The following is a 14,690-nucleotide window of genomic DNA, read 5'->3' as shown; positions in this document are numbered from 1 at the left end:
TTGGAGCATTTAGCCCATTTACATTAAGGTTAATATTGTTATGTGTAAATTTGATCCTGTCATTATGATGTTAGCTAGCTATTTTGCTTGTTAGTTGATGCCGTTTCTTCCTAGCATTGATAGTCTTTACAATTTGGCATATTTTTGCAGTGACTGGTACTGGTTGTTCCTGTCCATGTTTATTGCTTCCTTCAGGAGCTCTTGTAAGGCAGGCCTGGTGGTGACAAAATCTGTCCACATTTGTTTGTCTGTAAAGGATTTTATTTCTCCTTCACTTATGAAGCTTAGTTTGGCTGGATATGAAATTCTGGGTTGAAATTTATTTTCTTTAAGAATGTTGAATATTGGCCCCCACTCTCTTCTCACTAGTAGAGTTTCTGCTGAGACATCCGCTGTTAGTCTGGTGGGCTTCCCTTTGTGGGTAACCCAACCTTTCTCTCTGGCTGCCCTTAACATTTTTTCCTTCGTTTCAACCTTGGTGAATCTGACAATTATGTGTCTTGGTGTTGCTCTTTTTGAGAAGTATCTTTCTGGTGTTCTCTGTATTTCCTGAATTTGAATGTTGGGCTGCCTTGCTAGGTTGGGGAAGTTCTCCTGGATAATATCCTTAAGAGTGTTTTCCAACTTGGTTCCATTCTCCCTGTCACTTTCAGGTACTGAAGCCTACTTCTGTCAGCTCTTCAGAGTCATTCTCCATCCATCTTTGTTCCGTTGCTGGCGAGGAGCTGCAATCCTTTGGAGGAGAAGAAGCGCTCTGGTTTTTAGAATTTTCAGCTTTTCTGCACTGGTTTCTCCCCATCTTTGTGGTTTTATCTACCTTTTGGTCTTTGATGTTGGTGACCTACAGATGGAGTTTTGTTATGGATGTCCTTTCTGTTGATGTTGATGCTATTCCTTTCTGTTTGTTAGTTTTCCTTCTAACAGTCAGGTCCCTCAGCTGCAGGTCTGTTGGAGTTTGCAGGAGGTCCACTCCAGACCCTGTTTGGCTGGTTATCACCAGCAGAGGCTGCAGAACAGCAAATACTGCTGCGTGATCCTTCCTCTGGAAGCTTCGTCTCAGGCGCACCTGCCTATATGAGGTGTCATTCAACCCCTACTAGGAGATGTCTCCTAGTTAGGCTACCCGGGAGGGTCAGGGACCCACTTGAGGAGGCAGTCTGTCCTTTCTCAGAGCTCAAACACCATGCTGGGAGAACCACCGCTCTCTTGAGAGCTGTCAGACGGGGACTTTCAAGTCTGCAGAAGCTGTCTGCTGCCTTTTGTTCAGCTATGCCCTGCCCCAGGAGGTGGAATGTACAGAGCCAACAGGCCTTGCTGAGCTGAGGTGGTCTCCACCCAGTTCCAGCTTCTCTGGCAGCTTCGTTTACCTACTCACGCCTCAGCAATGGTGGACGCCCCTTCCCCAGCCAGGCTGCCGCCTTACAGTTCGATCTCAGACTGCCGGGTTAGCCGTGAGCAAGGCTCGGTGGGCATGAGACCTGCCGAGCCAGGCACGGGATATAATCTCCTGGTGTCCCATTTGCTAAGACCATTGGAAAAGCACAGTATTTGGGTGAGAATATCTCGATTTTTCCAGGTACAGTCTGTCATGGCTTCCCTTGGCTAGGAAAGGGAAATCCCACAACCCCTTGTGTTTCCCGGGTGAGGCAATGCCCCACCCTGTTTTGGCTCTCCCTCTGTGGACTGCACCCAATGTCCAACCAGTCCCAATGAGATGAACCAGATACCTCAGTTGGAAATGCAGAAATCACCCATCTTCTGTGTTGATCACGCTGGGAGCTGCAGACCAGAGCTGTTCCTATTTGGCCATCTTGGAATGGAGACCCAAGGTTTTTAATAAACATCCTTTTTATTAATCATAACATGGCAAAATGCGTACTTGCCATTTCTGAAAAGTGATCCAAACTCTACATTCACAGATGAAAAATTCTTATAGAATGTTGTGATAAGCATACATGTTGGGTTAAACAAATTTCATAGCTGTCGGAGTGCCATGAAATTAATACTTGCATTTTGGACTGCTGTAGTTTATACTTTTTGTATGTTTCAAGTCAGGTGTGTACCATTTGTACTGAGAACACCACAAAATGAATTACCTAAAATCCCTTGATTTTAATATGTGTTTTGGTTTATTAACAAATTATAGTAATTTCTTACACATTTTTCGAAATTAATTGTACAAGAATACATATATATGCTTATGGATGCAACGTGTAAATAAAATTTTTGCTCACCAAACCCTATCGCAAGGACAGAAAACCAAACACCACATGTTCTCACTCATAGGTGGGAATTGAACAATGAGAACACTTAGACACAGGGTGGGGAACATCACACACTAGGACCTGTCGTGGGGTGGGGAGAGGGGGGAGGGAGAGCCTTATGAGCTATACCTAATGTAAATGACGAGTTAACGGGTGCAGCACACCAAAATGGCACATGTATACATATGTAACCAACCTGTGTGTTGTGCACATGTACCCTAGAACTTAAAGTATAATAATAAAAAAAAATACAAGGATTTAAAAAAAAAAACTTCTGCTCGCTAAAAAATAAGTAAATAAATAAATGCATGTCTTGAGTTTTTTCCTATGGCCTAAAAATTTTTTCAAAGGCCTGGTTGTGATGGTCCTGGGACCGAGTATGATATCTTTCTACATAGTCTCTGAATATTTGGGACTAGTCTATCCCAAAAGATGGAACTTTCCTACCCATTCCATTTCCCTAAGTAGAGGATGAACCTTAGGTCTCCTATAGTCCAATCCTGCATCTCGGCACTTAGGAATCACAACCCATGGCAAGGGCACTTGGACTGCAGAGCCCCTTGCTGGCCTGTGATTACTCAGCATATACCACATGAAGCACACTTAGAAATACAGTGTCTCCTTACAGCCTCCATGTTGTTAGTCTATCCTTGATGATATGGTTTTTGGTGACATGGTTTATTTTCTGTTTTGCAGTGTCACGGACTTTCTGTGGAAGGGTTTGTCCTTCCTTCTTCTACCACTAGAGAGGTAAGAGTCTCTGTCATGCACATTTATGTGACTGATAACTTTTCTGGCTAAAGTATCCCAGTGATCACTTACTTTTCAAAGTGACAGATCTATGCTTTTATAAATCAACTGAACATGAAATGCATTTGAAGAAAAGAGAATTTTTTAATTGAAAGATAATATTATAGAATAATTATGGATTACTTTATATGAAGACAAATTCTTTTAATGGTTGTTTAAGTTAGGCTGGCTTATGTGAGTGTTGTGAGGGTTAGATAAGGCAGAGGGATAGAAATCTAACAATGCATGACTTCTCATGTGCCCCGTCCTTCACATTGCCACCTTTCTCTAGTAGGATGTTTGTAGACCATTAGAACATAAACCAGTGGTTGTTAGCTACAACTATATGTTGGGGTAACCTGGGTTCCAATTTCCAATTTAGTGGATTAGAATCTCCAGGGATGGGACGTGAGCATAGCATCTGTATTTTTTTAATCTGTAGAATGATTCTGATATATAACCATGGTTGAAAAACATTACTATGAACCACAGACACAGATTATCAGATGCTTTTATATTTTCCTTTTTGTCCAAAATTATAAAAACTAGCTTTTACACAGATTCAACAAAGGAGCTAGTGTTAGTATGATAGAAGTAGTAAGATTCAATAGTAGAAAGTTCTCAAAAATGCTGGGGTTGTTGCAGATAGGATCTTGGGGGAAAGGTACAGAAAGCTAATGCTATGCTTCAGGGCTTCACTATTGCCTACAGGCCTTTTCTCTAATCAAGAATGCCATGTCCCCCATTTGTCTTTTCTCTACATTTAGGCAAGAGTGAAATGTTCATATAATTAATAATACATACCTGAATAGTACCTTTAAGAGTCTCCAAACATTATTTTTACATTTTTAAATTTGGTCTTAAACACCATTATGTAAAATAGGCAAAGAAGGAATTATGATTCCTAATTTATGGATAAGGAAACAAATTTAGAGATTAATTGTCTAAGGTTGTATAACTAGTAACTAACAAAGATAAGACTTGAACCCAAGTCTTTATACTACAAATCTACATTGCCTCCCTAGAGGATATACTCAACACAAGTTTATCAAAACATACTTCTCAATCCCCTTCACCCCCAAATAACTTTACATTTCTTAATGCCCTTTTTAATCTAATAGTATGCGATGTTTTACATAATTCTAATTTTTATGTATTATACATACAATTTTAAGTTTTACCCAAGTTTTTCCTTTATTTACAGTCATCAGATTTTAATAAACAGTCATGTAAAAACGCATGAAGTTGCTATGCCATGATATGCCATTCCCATGTTTAGGTTACCTCTAGTTTTACACTTGTGACTAAAGCTACTATAAGTACTTTACTATATGGAGCTTTCATTTCTCTTTTGAATTACTATCTTAGGATGAACTCTCAGAAATAGGATTATGGGTTAGAGGGCATGGACACTCATGGCTCTTGTTATGCATTGCCAGATTGCCTTCCAAAAAGATTGAACCAGTTTACTTATTCAATTATTTTGAAGGGGGCTGAATCGATGCTCATGGCTACAGTGTTTTTACTGCCTTTCAGAGCAGGTAATTGATGTCTCCTGGATGATGGACTCTTAGGAAGTGATTTTCTTTTTCTCTATCACAGATGACTCCAGGTGAGATTAAATTCTCTGTTCATGTGGAGTCTGTCCTGAATCGTGTACCTCAGCCAGAGTACCGCCAGCTGTTGGTTGAAGCCATCCTTGTCCTTACCATGCTGGCAGATATTGAAATTCATAGCATCGGAAGCATCATTGCTGTGGAAAAGATAGTGCATATTGCCAATGACTTGTTCCTTCAAGAACAGGTAGGCAAACCTGTTGTTTTCGCAATAGAGAAATGTTTTTACTCTAACCTTATAACATTCAGAGGTCTTTGAGGAGCCGTGGTCACCTTCTTGTGCCCTCCTCCTCATACTTCTTTTCTGGGCCTCATTTGTAGTGGCTCTGAGCTCTGTTTGCAAAAGAAGTAGACAGCAGGAAGACCTCTGTCTTTCACCATGTGTTTTGTGGTTTGTGTTAGAGGGTAAAGTTGCCTGGAACTCAGGAGGCTTTATGCTTTTCCCTGAAAGGCCTTGAAGCATACCATTAGCATCATGTTTCAAATTTCTGATCACAATGCTTTTTGTAGCTTTAAGGACCTAATAAGAAACTATTGGATGGCATATCCTTTCTGAACTATTAAGGAAAAGAGATTTGGTTTTGGTTTTGCTTTGCTTTTGCTTTTGCTACTCACCTATAGGAAAATAAGAAAGTGAAATTTTTATTTCTACATTTTTCTTATTTTCTTAATAAATCTTCTTCCAGGAAATTATCCACATTCAAAAACACAAACTATTGAAAGTGTCCCAAATGTTGCCTGTATTCACAGGGCACATAAGTGAAGGACAGGTACTGTTGGCAATAAGAAAATTTTCAAAACATGTAATTGGTGTTTTCATTCTGTTAGCCCTTGGGAGGAAATGCAAAAGAAAAGTATCCAGGTTTTTCCAGGACAATTCTAATATTAAATATTCTGGATTGCTGTCAGTCTATGTATCTAAAAATGTGTTCCCTTTTAGGCATAGACCTCTAGCCTCAGAAAACTTAGTCTATTTGAATTAAGTTGTCTTAGAAAGAAATCACGATCAAATGCAGCATAAAAGAATACAAGCTGAAATTAGTAGTACTAGAAGGAGTCAGACCGAAACTCCACTAGGGTGATTTGTGTTAACATTTGTCTATTAATAGGTATGACTCAATAGATTAATGATTATATTTAACTTTTAGAAATTGATCATAATGGGGAAAATTCTAAACAATTAATAATTTTTAAATAATTTGCATGATTTGGGGACCTAGTGAAAAATGCCTGTATACAAACTCATATTCACCCTTTCGTCCATAATCCTATTTCTTCTTGGATAAACAGCCTAGGGCCCAACTAATTGGTGTTGGGGAGGAGGTTCTGAATTATATTGATCAGGACTTTACTTAGTAGGATTAGTAATTTTTCCTTTCACCTGTGTTCTTCTACCCTTACAAACCAAACAGAAAACCCTCGGCGCAGATGATATCATGTTGGCAAAGGATCCCGCATCTGGCATCTGTACTCTTCTGTATGACAGTGCACCCAGTGGCAGGTTTGGCACCATGACCTACCTCTCCAAGGCAGCCGCCACCTACGTGCAGGAGTTCCTGCCCCACAGCATCTGTGCCATGCAATGAGGGCTTTGGTTCCTGGCTTCTGGGAGCCTTTTGACAGTTGGTCCCTGCCTCGGTTGATTGTGCATGGAACTAAAGTGTTATTGCCTAATCACTCTGACCCTGCCCCTTTCTGTCCCATCCTTCCCAAGAAGAGAGAACTTCTTCGATAAAATAACTACTTTAGAAGAAGTGAACACTTACCTGGAGGCTCACCTTGCAGAACCAGTGACAATCTTATGAGTATAATGAACACTCAACCAGGCCTGTCATGACTGGCTTTATTTCTTTCATCATCCATAAAAGTTTGCATGTGTTTTTATTCTCTAGATCTGTTACCAACATAGTTTTCTAACTCCTGTTTGGGGAGCAAGTGTTAATAATAACTTATTCCTAAAGCTTGGTTTTTCTTATTTGTGATTTTATTGTGTATATGAGTGGTGGATACTTTGGGACATTATTTCAAATGAATAACTCTAAATTGTTAAGTATTTATGTTTCTATAAATTAGAATTATCTATTCTAAGTGCCTTTTCTTAGGAAAAGAGAGTACTGGATCATGGTTTTCTTCCTTACTTACCGGTTGCCTCACACTGAGTGATAAAATTGTTTCTGTGTAGAATCATTGTCTCTACTGGTTGCCCTGTCTGTGTCTGCACATATAATGCCTCTCTCGCTTTGGTGAAATATCCAAAAATGCAAGTGCAGTGTGCATATTTAAGAATTTCTGAACTAACACTTGAAATCACATTTTATAAAGGTTGTTGGTACTCAGAGATGTATTTGCAGCAGAAAATGCAGAATAACCCAGAGAAATGGAGCCCTGAGCCCAACTCCAGAGAGGAAGGGAAAGAAGAAAAGATGCCTAGACAATGTCTTATATATAGGGGAAGAGAGAGGGAATCAGAGGTGGCTTAGTTCCCTGAAGACAGCCTTATATGCCTAATCCCTGCCTTTGAAAAATGGGCCAATACACAACACAGACAATAATTTGAAGCCTCCGTCTTGAGCAAAGATAAATTCAGCAGTCTAGTCTATAGCTGCTCTACTTAGCATTCTTTTCATGTGCTCTTGGTCTCTGTCTCACTCACCTACTTTCTACCACATCCAACTCAACTCCCTGACACCCCACCCCCCATCTATTCTTAAACTTTTTCATATATATCTTCACTTCCTAATTCTAGTGTACATATCCCTATATACATGGTATCTGTGGGCATATGTCTGTTTCTTATAAAGACACATATTTGTGCATGCGTGTGTGTGTGTGTGTGTGTGTAAGCATACATGGGAATTTTTATGAATGTAAGCAGTTTTGATGTGTCTGTATGTCAATCTGTATCTACATTTGATGGACTGAGTAAGAATGTTGCATGTGAGAGAGGGGGTGTAACTGTGGACTCAGATTGACACACACAGGTTGGTGGAAGAATAGCTTTAGTCTTCTTCCTTGGTCCCATGTGTAGGTAACCTTGCTTGACAAATCTTTCTCCTAACTTTCCTTCTTCTGAATTGTGCATAGAGACTCTGCTAACTTCCCTGTTTGCACTCAGATAACTTCCTACTTCAACCCCCTCCTTTATCTTGGATTTCTAAGGTTTTTCCCCAATAATGGGAATGGTGAGGGTGGGGATGAGGGACTCTCTAAACAATTTTTTCAGAACCAGTGACAATCTTATGAATACAATGAATAAGTAAGTATATAGTAGGGTGATAGAATACAGATAGTAGAAACAAAGAGAGTACAGCCAACCTTTTCAGCACTTCTCTCAGCAAATGGAAACACACAGTAAGTAGCTTTCTGACTACATTATTTTCTGGACACTTTTAAAGAAAGTTTACAACCTGTTCTGAAACTATTTGTCTTTTCACTGGCTGTAAGTGTACCCCAATCTCAGGGAGTATATCTGGAGTGCCCCAGGCAAAAGATCCACTCATTCGCCTGAACTGACTCGAAGGGCTGCATTTCTCTGAGTTTACGAAATTGTGTCATTATGGTCCCCATACAGTGGTATTTAACTTTTAAAGCAACTTTTAAGAAAACTCTACTCGTATTTTGTTCATTTTAAGTGTGTGGTACTAAAAAGACATGTTAGACTTTTTCAAAAAGCACTTATGTTTTGAAAATAGAATAAATAATAAGAATTTCCAATTAAATCATGTCTGGTGCCAATGTGTAAAACTTTACATGTGTTTTTGTGATTGGAGTTTATTTCATGGCTTTATTCTACATACTCTGCTTAATTATACAGTACAGTCAAAGCTCATTCATTGGTTTGAAGTAGAATAATATTAATATATAGTACATATATAGTATATAATACATTTATAATATGTTAGATAATATATGTAAAGAAATGCAGTTTAATCATTCAAATACATACCCACTCAAACAAGGCTTACTAAATTCAAGCGGGCTTATTGACATCTATAGGGAACATTTTCTTTTCTTTTCTTTTCTGTTTTTAAGACAGAGTCTTGCTCTGTCGCCCAGGCTGGAGCGCAGTGGGTTGATCTTGGCTCACTGCAACCGCTGCCTCCCGGATTCAAGCGATTCTCCTGTCTCAGCCTTCCGAGTAGCTGGGATCACAGGCATGTGCCACCACGCCCAGCTCATTTTTTTTGTATTTTTAGTAGAGATGGGGTTTCACCATGTTGGCCAGGCTGGTCTCGAACTCTTGACCTCAGGTGATCCACCTGCCTCAGCCTCCCAAAGTGTTGGGATTACACTCGTGACCCACCGCACCTGGCCTGTAGGGAACATTTTCTGATGAATGAATAAAACAGATTTTTACTCAGCATTTCAATTGTGTACAAATGGTGCTTCTTCCCTAATGAAGGGTATTTTAAAACAACTTGTTTTTCTAAATATTAAAAATATTTGGCAGAATCTTGTTTATGCTATTTGTTAGCCTTTTCTATAACAGGATTTATTCAGCAAGGATGAACATTGTCTCCACAGTTCCATCCTGGTTAATGAAATTTTACTACATTCTGGGAATCTTACACAACTGGTGGGGCAAAAGTCATTCTTCACCACAGCTGGCAAAACCTCTGCCATTCCTTTTTCTGTTTACCAAGTACCTAGTATCTGCACTAATGCAGCAGAGATTAAGATAGTATTTTCCACATTTGGTCTTCATTTCCTTTTTAACTTGAGTAACCTCAGGTGTTGGTTTGTCCAGGACAGCCCCCATTTATGCCTGTCTTACTGGCATAATTATCAATAACACTGTGTCACTCTCAAAAAATGTCTCAGTTTGAAAGATATGGTCACCCCTATATTTAGCTGATGTGTGATTTCTTTTAAGGCTAAGCCAAAAAACCAAGAACTTATTCTCAAACCACTAGTAGTACTTGTGCAGTAGTGGTATGGGGGTAAGGATGACAGTGGGGGGGAAACTCCCTTCCCCACTAAATACAGAATTATTTGGCATAATGGCTCTTAAATAACCAATATTTGAGCACATACCAAATGCCATTGTTATATAGGCACTTAGCATGAGCTATTTTATCTTCACAATTGCCATGTAAGATAGATACTGCCATCTCCATCTTACAAGTAAGTGAACTGAGGCACTGAGGGTTTAAGTAAATTGCTCCAAATCAATCATCTAATAAGTAATAGAGCTGGAATTTGAACCCATGCAGTCTGACTCCAGAGTTCACATTCTCAACAACTACACTCTCCAAGGAAAATGACATTAAGGGAGTGGTGTGAAAACAAGTGTCACTTGAAGACAGTTGAAGTGTCACTGGACAGATAGTGAAATGAGCAGAGAAGACTGCTCATTCACTGAAGGGCGGTGCCCTTGTAATTTGTTTGCCTCCCCTTCTGGGGAAAGGCAGGGGAAAGCACCAAAAGAAATGGCACAGCCCAACCTGAACTTACCGGTTCAAATGTTAGCTTTAGCAATAATGATTGAGGAAAGTGAGTCAAGTAACTTGCCCAGTCAAGTAACTTCACCCTAGCAAGCTTTGAAGGCAAGATTGAACCTACTTCCTCTGATCTCAAGTCCTCCAACTGCAAATACAGTACATTGAGAAGGGATATCTTCCCAATTTAAGAACCATATGGGTATTACGAATGTGGAAAATTGAGGTGAGGGACCTGTGGCAGGATTGGTGCTTTCTTTTTTTTTTTTTTTTTTTTTTTGAGACGGAGTCTCGCTCTGTCGCCCAGGCTGGAGTGCAGTGGCCGGATCTCAGCTCACTGCAAGCTCCACCTCCCGGGTTCACGCCATTCTCCTGGCTCAGCCTCCCGAGTAGCTGGGACTACAGGCGCCTGCCACCTTGCTCGGCTAGTTTTTTGTATTTTTTTAGTAGAGACGGGGTTTCACCGTGTTAGCCAGGATGGTCTCGATCTCCTGACCTCGTGATCCACCCGTCTCGGCCTCCCAAAGTGCTGGGATTACAGGCTTGAGCCACCGCGCCCGGCCGGATTTGTGCTTTCTTAACCATGAGCAAGCGTCTAGCCTCCCTTTGAGATTAGCTGCGGGAATAGGTTGCCAATTCCAGAGCATTGTGCAACAATTTATCTTTCTCCATAGCTGAATCATCTTGCCACATTGCATAGGGTACTTGGATAGTGTTTCCAGTTGAGAACCATTCAGCCGTTTGTTACTAGATCAGAAAGGACACATGAAACAAGACCTTTTCATGTCGTCCAGAATTTAGGGTGTCAATTGGCCAGTCTATCTCCTGCCCTCTTTCCGCTGCCTATCCCTGAAGGCCCAGGACAAGTCCCATTTCTCCTTATGTTGCCAGTCATCATTATCTCACCTTTCAGTCAAGTCCTCTAGCTTCTCCTGTGTATAAACATGTGCAGTTTTCTCTTTAAAAAATTTCCGGGCTCTGACGTCCCCTCAGGCTGTTAGACTAACTCCTTCCTTTCACAATCACAGTTTTTCAAAGAGGAAGCTACATTTAACTGCTTGCTTCACTTCTTAAACCCCCACAATCTGGCTTTCTCCCCTGCCTCCATAGGGCACCAGTGAGTTTCTAATGGCCAAAAGGGGTCTTTGACCATTCCTTGTCTTCTTTCTGACATCTTTTTCTCCTCTCAACCCTTATACACAGGCATTTCCAAAAATGACACTCTTCTTCCTAGTTCAGAGGTCCTCACCAGGATGTAGGGTAGGTTTTGTGACATGATCTGATTTACTTATTTTTGGAGGCTCACTCTGCTGGCTGCAAAGATAATGGATTGTAGGGCAGCAAGAATGGAAGCAAAGCCCAGGTAGATACTGCAGAAAGTTCAAGTGAGAGATAATAGTATCCACACTATAGTGGTGGAAGTACAGAGTGAGAGAAGTGAATGTGTCTAAGGCACGTCTTTGACGTAGAACCGATGGAAATTGCTGATGGACTGGATCTGCAGGTGAAGGAAAGGAAGAAACCCAAATAACTCCCAGGTTTCTGACTTAGGCAACTGAATAGATGTTGGTATCTTTACTGAGCTATGAAAGATAGAAAAGGAGTGGAAAGAACTTGGATGGGGAAATTGGGAGCTTGGTTTTGAAAATGTTGGATATGACTATTAGGCATCCCAGTGGAGAAAGCCACATCCCTTGGCTATATCAGCCACTCTTATGACTTCAGCTTTCTCCTCTTTATATGGAAAATCTGTGTGTGTGTGTGTGTGTGTGTGTGTGTGTGTGTCACTGCAATCGTTTAACCCATTAATTTCTGAAACACTTTTCAACACTTTTAAAATCAGAATCCATGTCCATTCTGTCCTACTGTATGAGTTCTTCCTCCTGATTGCCCTCTTTCTTATATTGCTACCTCTAGCCTTCTCCTTACCCAGAGTTTACATTTAAGAGTTTTCAGCAACCCTTTTCCATCTTCCTCCCTCTCACCAATATCCAAGTAATAAAGAAGTCCTGTTGAACCTATCCTGTACATTATTTCTCCTTTGTTCCCATTGCCCCCACCCTAGTTTTAAATCATTATCACTTCTTATTTGGACCATTGTGGCACTCTAACTGCCCCTAGCCTTTTAATAACTAATCTTTCCTACACACTGCTGCTATAGAAATCTTTTTTCCTTACTATTTCTGTCTAAATGTGTTTTCTCATTTCCCACAGAATGTAGTCTATTCTCTTTAGCCTGGTATTCAATGTTCTTCATGATCTGGCCCTTTTAGCTAAACTCGACTAGAATTTTTCTCTTTTGTGTTTTTGTGTATGCTGTTCATTCTAGTCAGCATGCCTTCTTCTGGCTCCTATCAAGCAAAATCTTACCCACCTTCTAAGACGCTCTCAAATGCCACCAAGGTGAATTCTAGTTACCATTTATTAAATACCAGTTATTTAGTACTTAATATTTATTAAGTAGTCTAAGCACCCTACATTCATTGTCTGACTCTGCATTGCCTTTGGTTTCTTGTGTATTTGCCCCATCTTCTGTGTAAGAATGCAAATTCCCTGAGAGCAGAGATCACATTATAATTTATCTTTGAATCCTCAACTGTACTGTACACTTAATATCAGATAAATGTTTGATGAATGAACAACTGCAGACCTTTTAACTAGTTGCTATGGGAAGATATAAATAAAAGAAACATAAGATCTTACATTCTGGTTACAGAGCACATCACCAGAACACCCCCAAGATTTTCAGAATAAGTATTGAAGGGATACAAAATGGAGGGCGAACAAAGTTATATCATAACACAAAGTCATCCTGGAGGAATCAAGTTTATATAATAACGGGAATGTAAAATGGCTTCAGTGTCAGACTGACCTAATTTTGAATTCCTGCTTATCTGCTTGTTATTTTGTTTTTTTAATTTTTTTTTAGAGACGGAATCTCGCTCTGTCGCCCAGGCTGGAGTGCAGTGGCCGGATCTCGTCTCACTGCAAGCTCCGCCTCCCGGGTTTACGCCATTCTCCTGCCTCAGCCTCCCAAGTAGCTGGGACTACAGGCGCCGCCACCTCGCCCGGCTAGTTTTTTGTATTTTTACTAGAGACGGGGTTTCACCATGTTAGCCAGGATGGTCTCGATCTCCTGACCTCGTGATCCACCCGTCTCGGCCTCTCAAAGTGCTGGGATTACAGGCTTGAGCCACCGCACCCGGTCTTATCTGCTTGTTAAGTATGTGATTTTGAACAATTGTTTCTCTCTCTAAACTGCATCTGTAAAATGGGTGTATTGCAACCTCCTTTATAGGACTGTTGCAAGGATGAAATGAGATAATATATCCAATGTGCATGTCACAATCTTCAATAAATGTTTAAAGTCTAAAAAGCAAGCCAGATTTTAAATATAGTAAGGATATTGGGTTGTCCCAGTGGTGTTAGTAAGTCAGTTTAGGTTGCCACGAGAATTGAGGGCCTGAGCACTGGCCACCTTGTTTCAGATCATAGCGGCCTCCAGGAACCTCCAAATGCTGATGGTAATTCTAAAACCACCTCAGATGGTCTTAAACTGGACCCTCACACCAAATCTAAAATATTTCCCTAAGCTGCAGAAACAAAAGGAGGTAGAAGGAGAAGAGCTGCAGTTGCCAAACACCACTGCTTGCAACCTTCCTACCACATTAATGTTCAAGGAGTTACATTTGACATCATTGCTCTATTGGAATCTACCAAGCAATTTCCACTGCACCAGCCAGTCTCTTGGGAAGGTGCTATCAGATTTGCCAGAGTAAATTATTGAGATTGTCAACTTTCATGTGGACATGGATAGTTAATGATGAAAAGAAATGAACTACAAAATTGCATCACAGAATTTACTGTGTAAACTTTTCAAACCATTTGTGCCATTAAATAGCGCCCCCACCAGAAAATAAAAATAAAAAAAAAGCCTATCCTTAGGATAGGCAGCTGATGTAACTGGATGGTGGGGGCTCTAGGTGGCCACATTCTATCTGTGTTTATATGGTTAAATGGATGAAATAGATGTGTTTGCAGATTGAAACAATTCATAAAGAGTTGAGGCTACTTTTTTTTTTTTTTTTTGAGACGGAGTCTTGCACTGTTGCCCAGACTGGAGTGCAGTGGCTCGATCTCGGCTCACTGCAAGCTCCGCCTCCTGGGTTCACGCCATTCTCCTGCCTCAGCCTCCCTTTTTTTTTTTTTTTTTTTTTTTGGTCTTAGCGCTAAAACTCAAAATCGCGGTTATTTTAGTGGTTAGCCCGGACTCTTCCGTTGCTCAAACCTCTGGAAACTACATCTCCCAGCATGCTGTGAAACTGGTCTGACTTCATCTCAAATGGCCCCGTAGGGCAACAAGGATGGTTAGTTTTGACCCTATTTATTTGTGCCATAAAACAATCGATCCTAATTGACAGCTATTTGGACTTTTACATCTGCCAAACCCTTTTTCTTGAACTGTGGTCGCTAAATGAGGGGAGTCTGGTCTGGGAAGTCCCATCTATTCCTTCAATAGGACGGGGAGTGGGGATAGTGTCTCCGGCGATCTCAAGAATAGGAGGGAATGTTGACCAGGGAGC

The 14,690-nt window shown here is 40.6% G+C and overlaps 1 protein-coding gene across 17 annotated transcripts in view; it reads left to right on the top strand.

The window, feature by feature from the left end:
* PHKA1 (phosphorylase kinase regulatory subunit alpha 1) overlaps positions 1 to 8,388 on the top strand; it is a 130,288-nt gene extending 121,900 nt beyond the window's left edge. For 9 of the 17 annotated variants that reach the window (XR_013412554.1, XM_077987607.1, XM_077987605.1 and 6 more), the window contains 3 exons: positions 2,961 to 3,014; positions 4,656 to 4,856; positions 6,082 to 8,388. Coding sequence is in view for 12 of the 17 variants with exons in the window: in XM_077987607.1 (XP_077843733.1) it covers positions 2,961 to 3,014; positions 4,656 to 4,856; positions 6,082 to 6,255 (429 nt within the window). In the remaining 5 variants the exon portion in view is untranslated. 17 annotated transcript variants of the gene reach the window in all.
* Positions 8,389 to 14,690: the final 6,302 nt, after the last annotated feature.

The sequence above is a fragment of the Macaca mulatta genome, chromosome X (assembly GCF_049350105.2).
Source record: "Macaca mulatta isolate MMU2019108-1 chromosome X, T2T-MMU8v2.0, whole genome shotgun sequence".
Taxonomy (NCBI): domain Eukaryota; kingdom Metazoa; phylum Chordata; class Mammalia; order Primates; family Cercopithecidae; genus Macaca; species Macaca mulatta.
The sequence above is the reverse complement of the archived record's forward strand: the minus strand, read 5'-3'. Positions and strand labels throughout refer to the sequence as shown.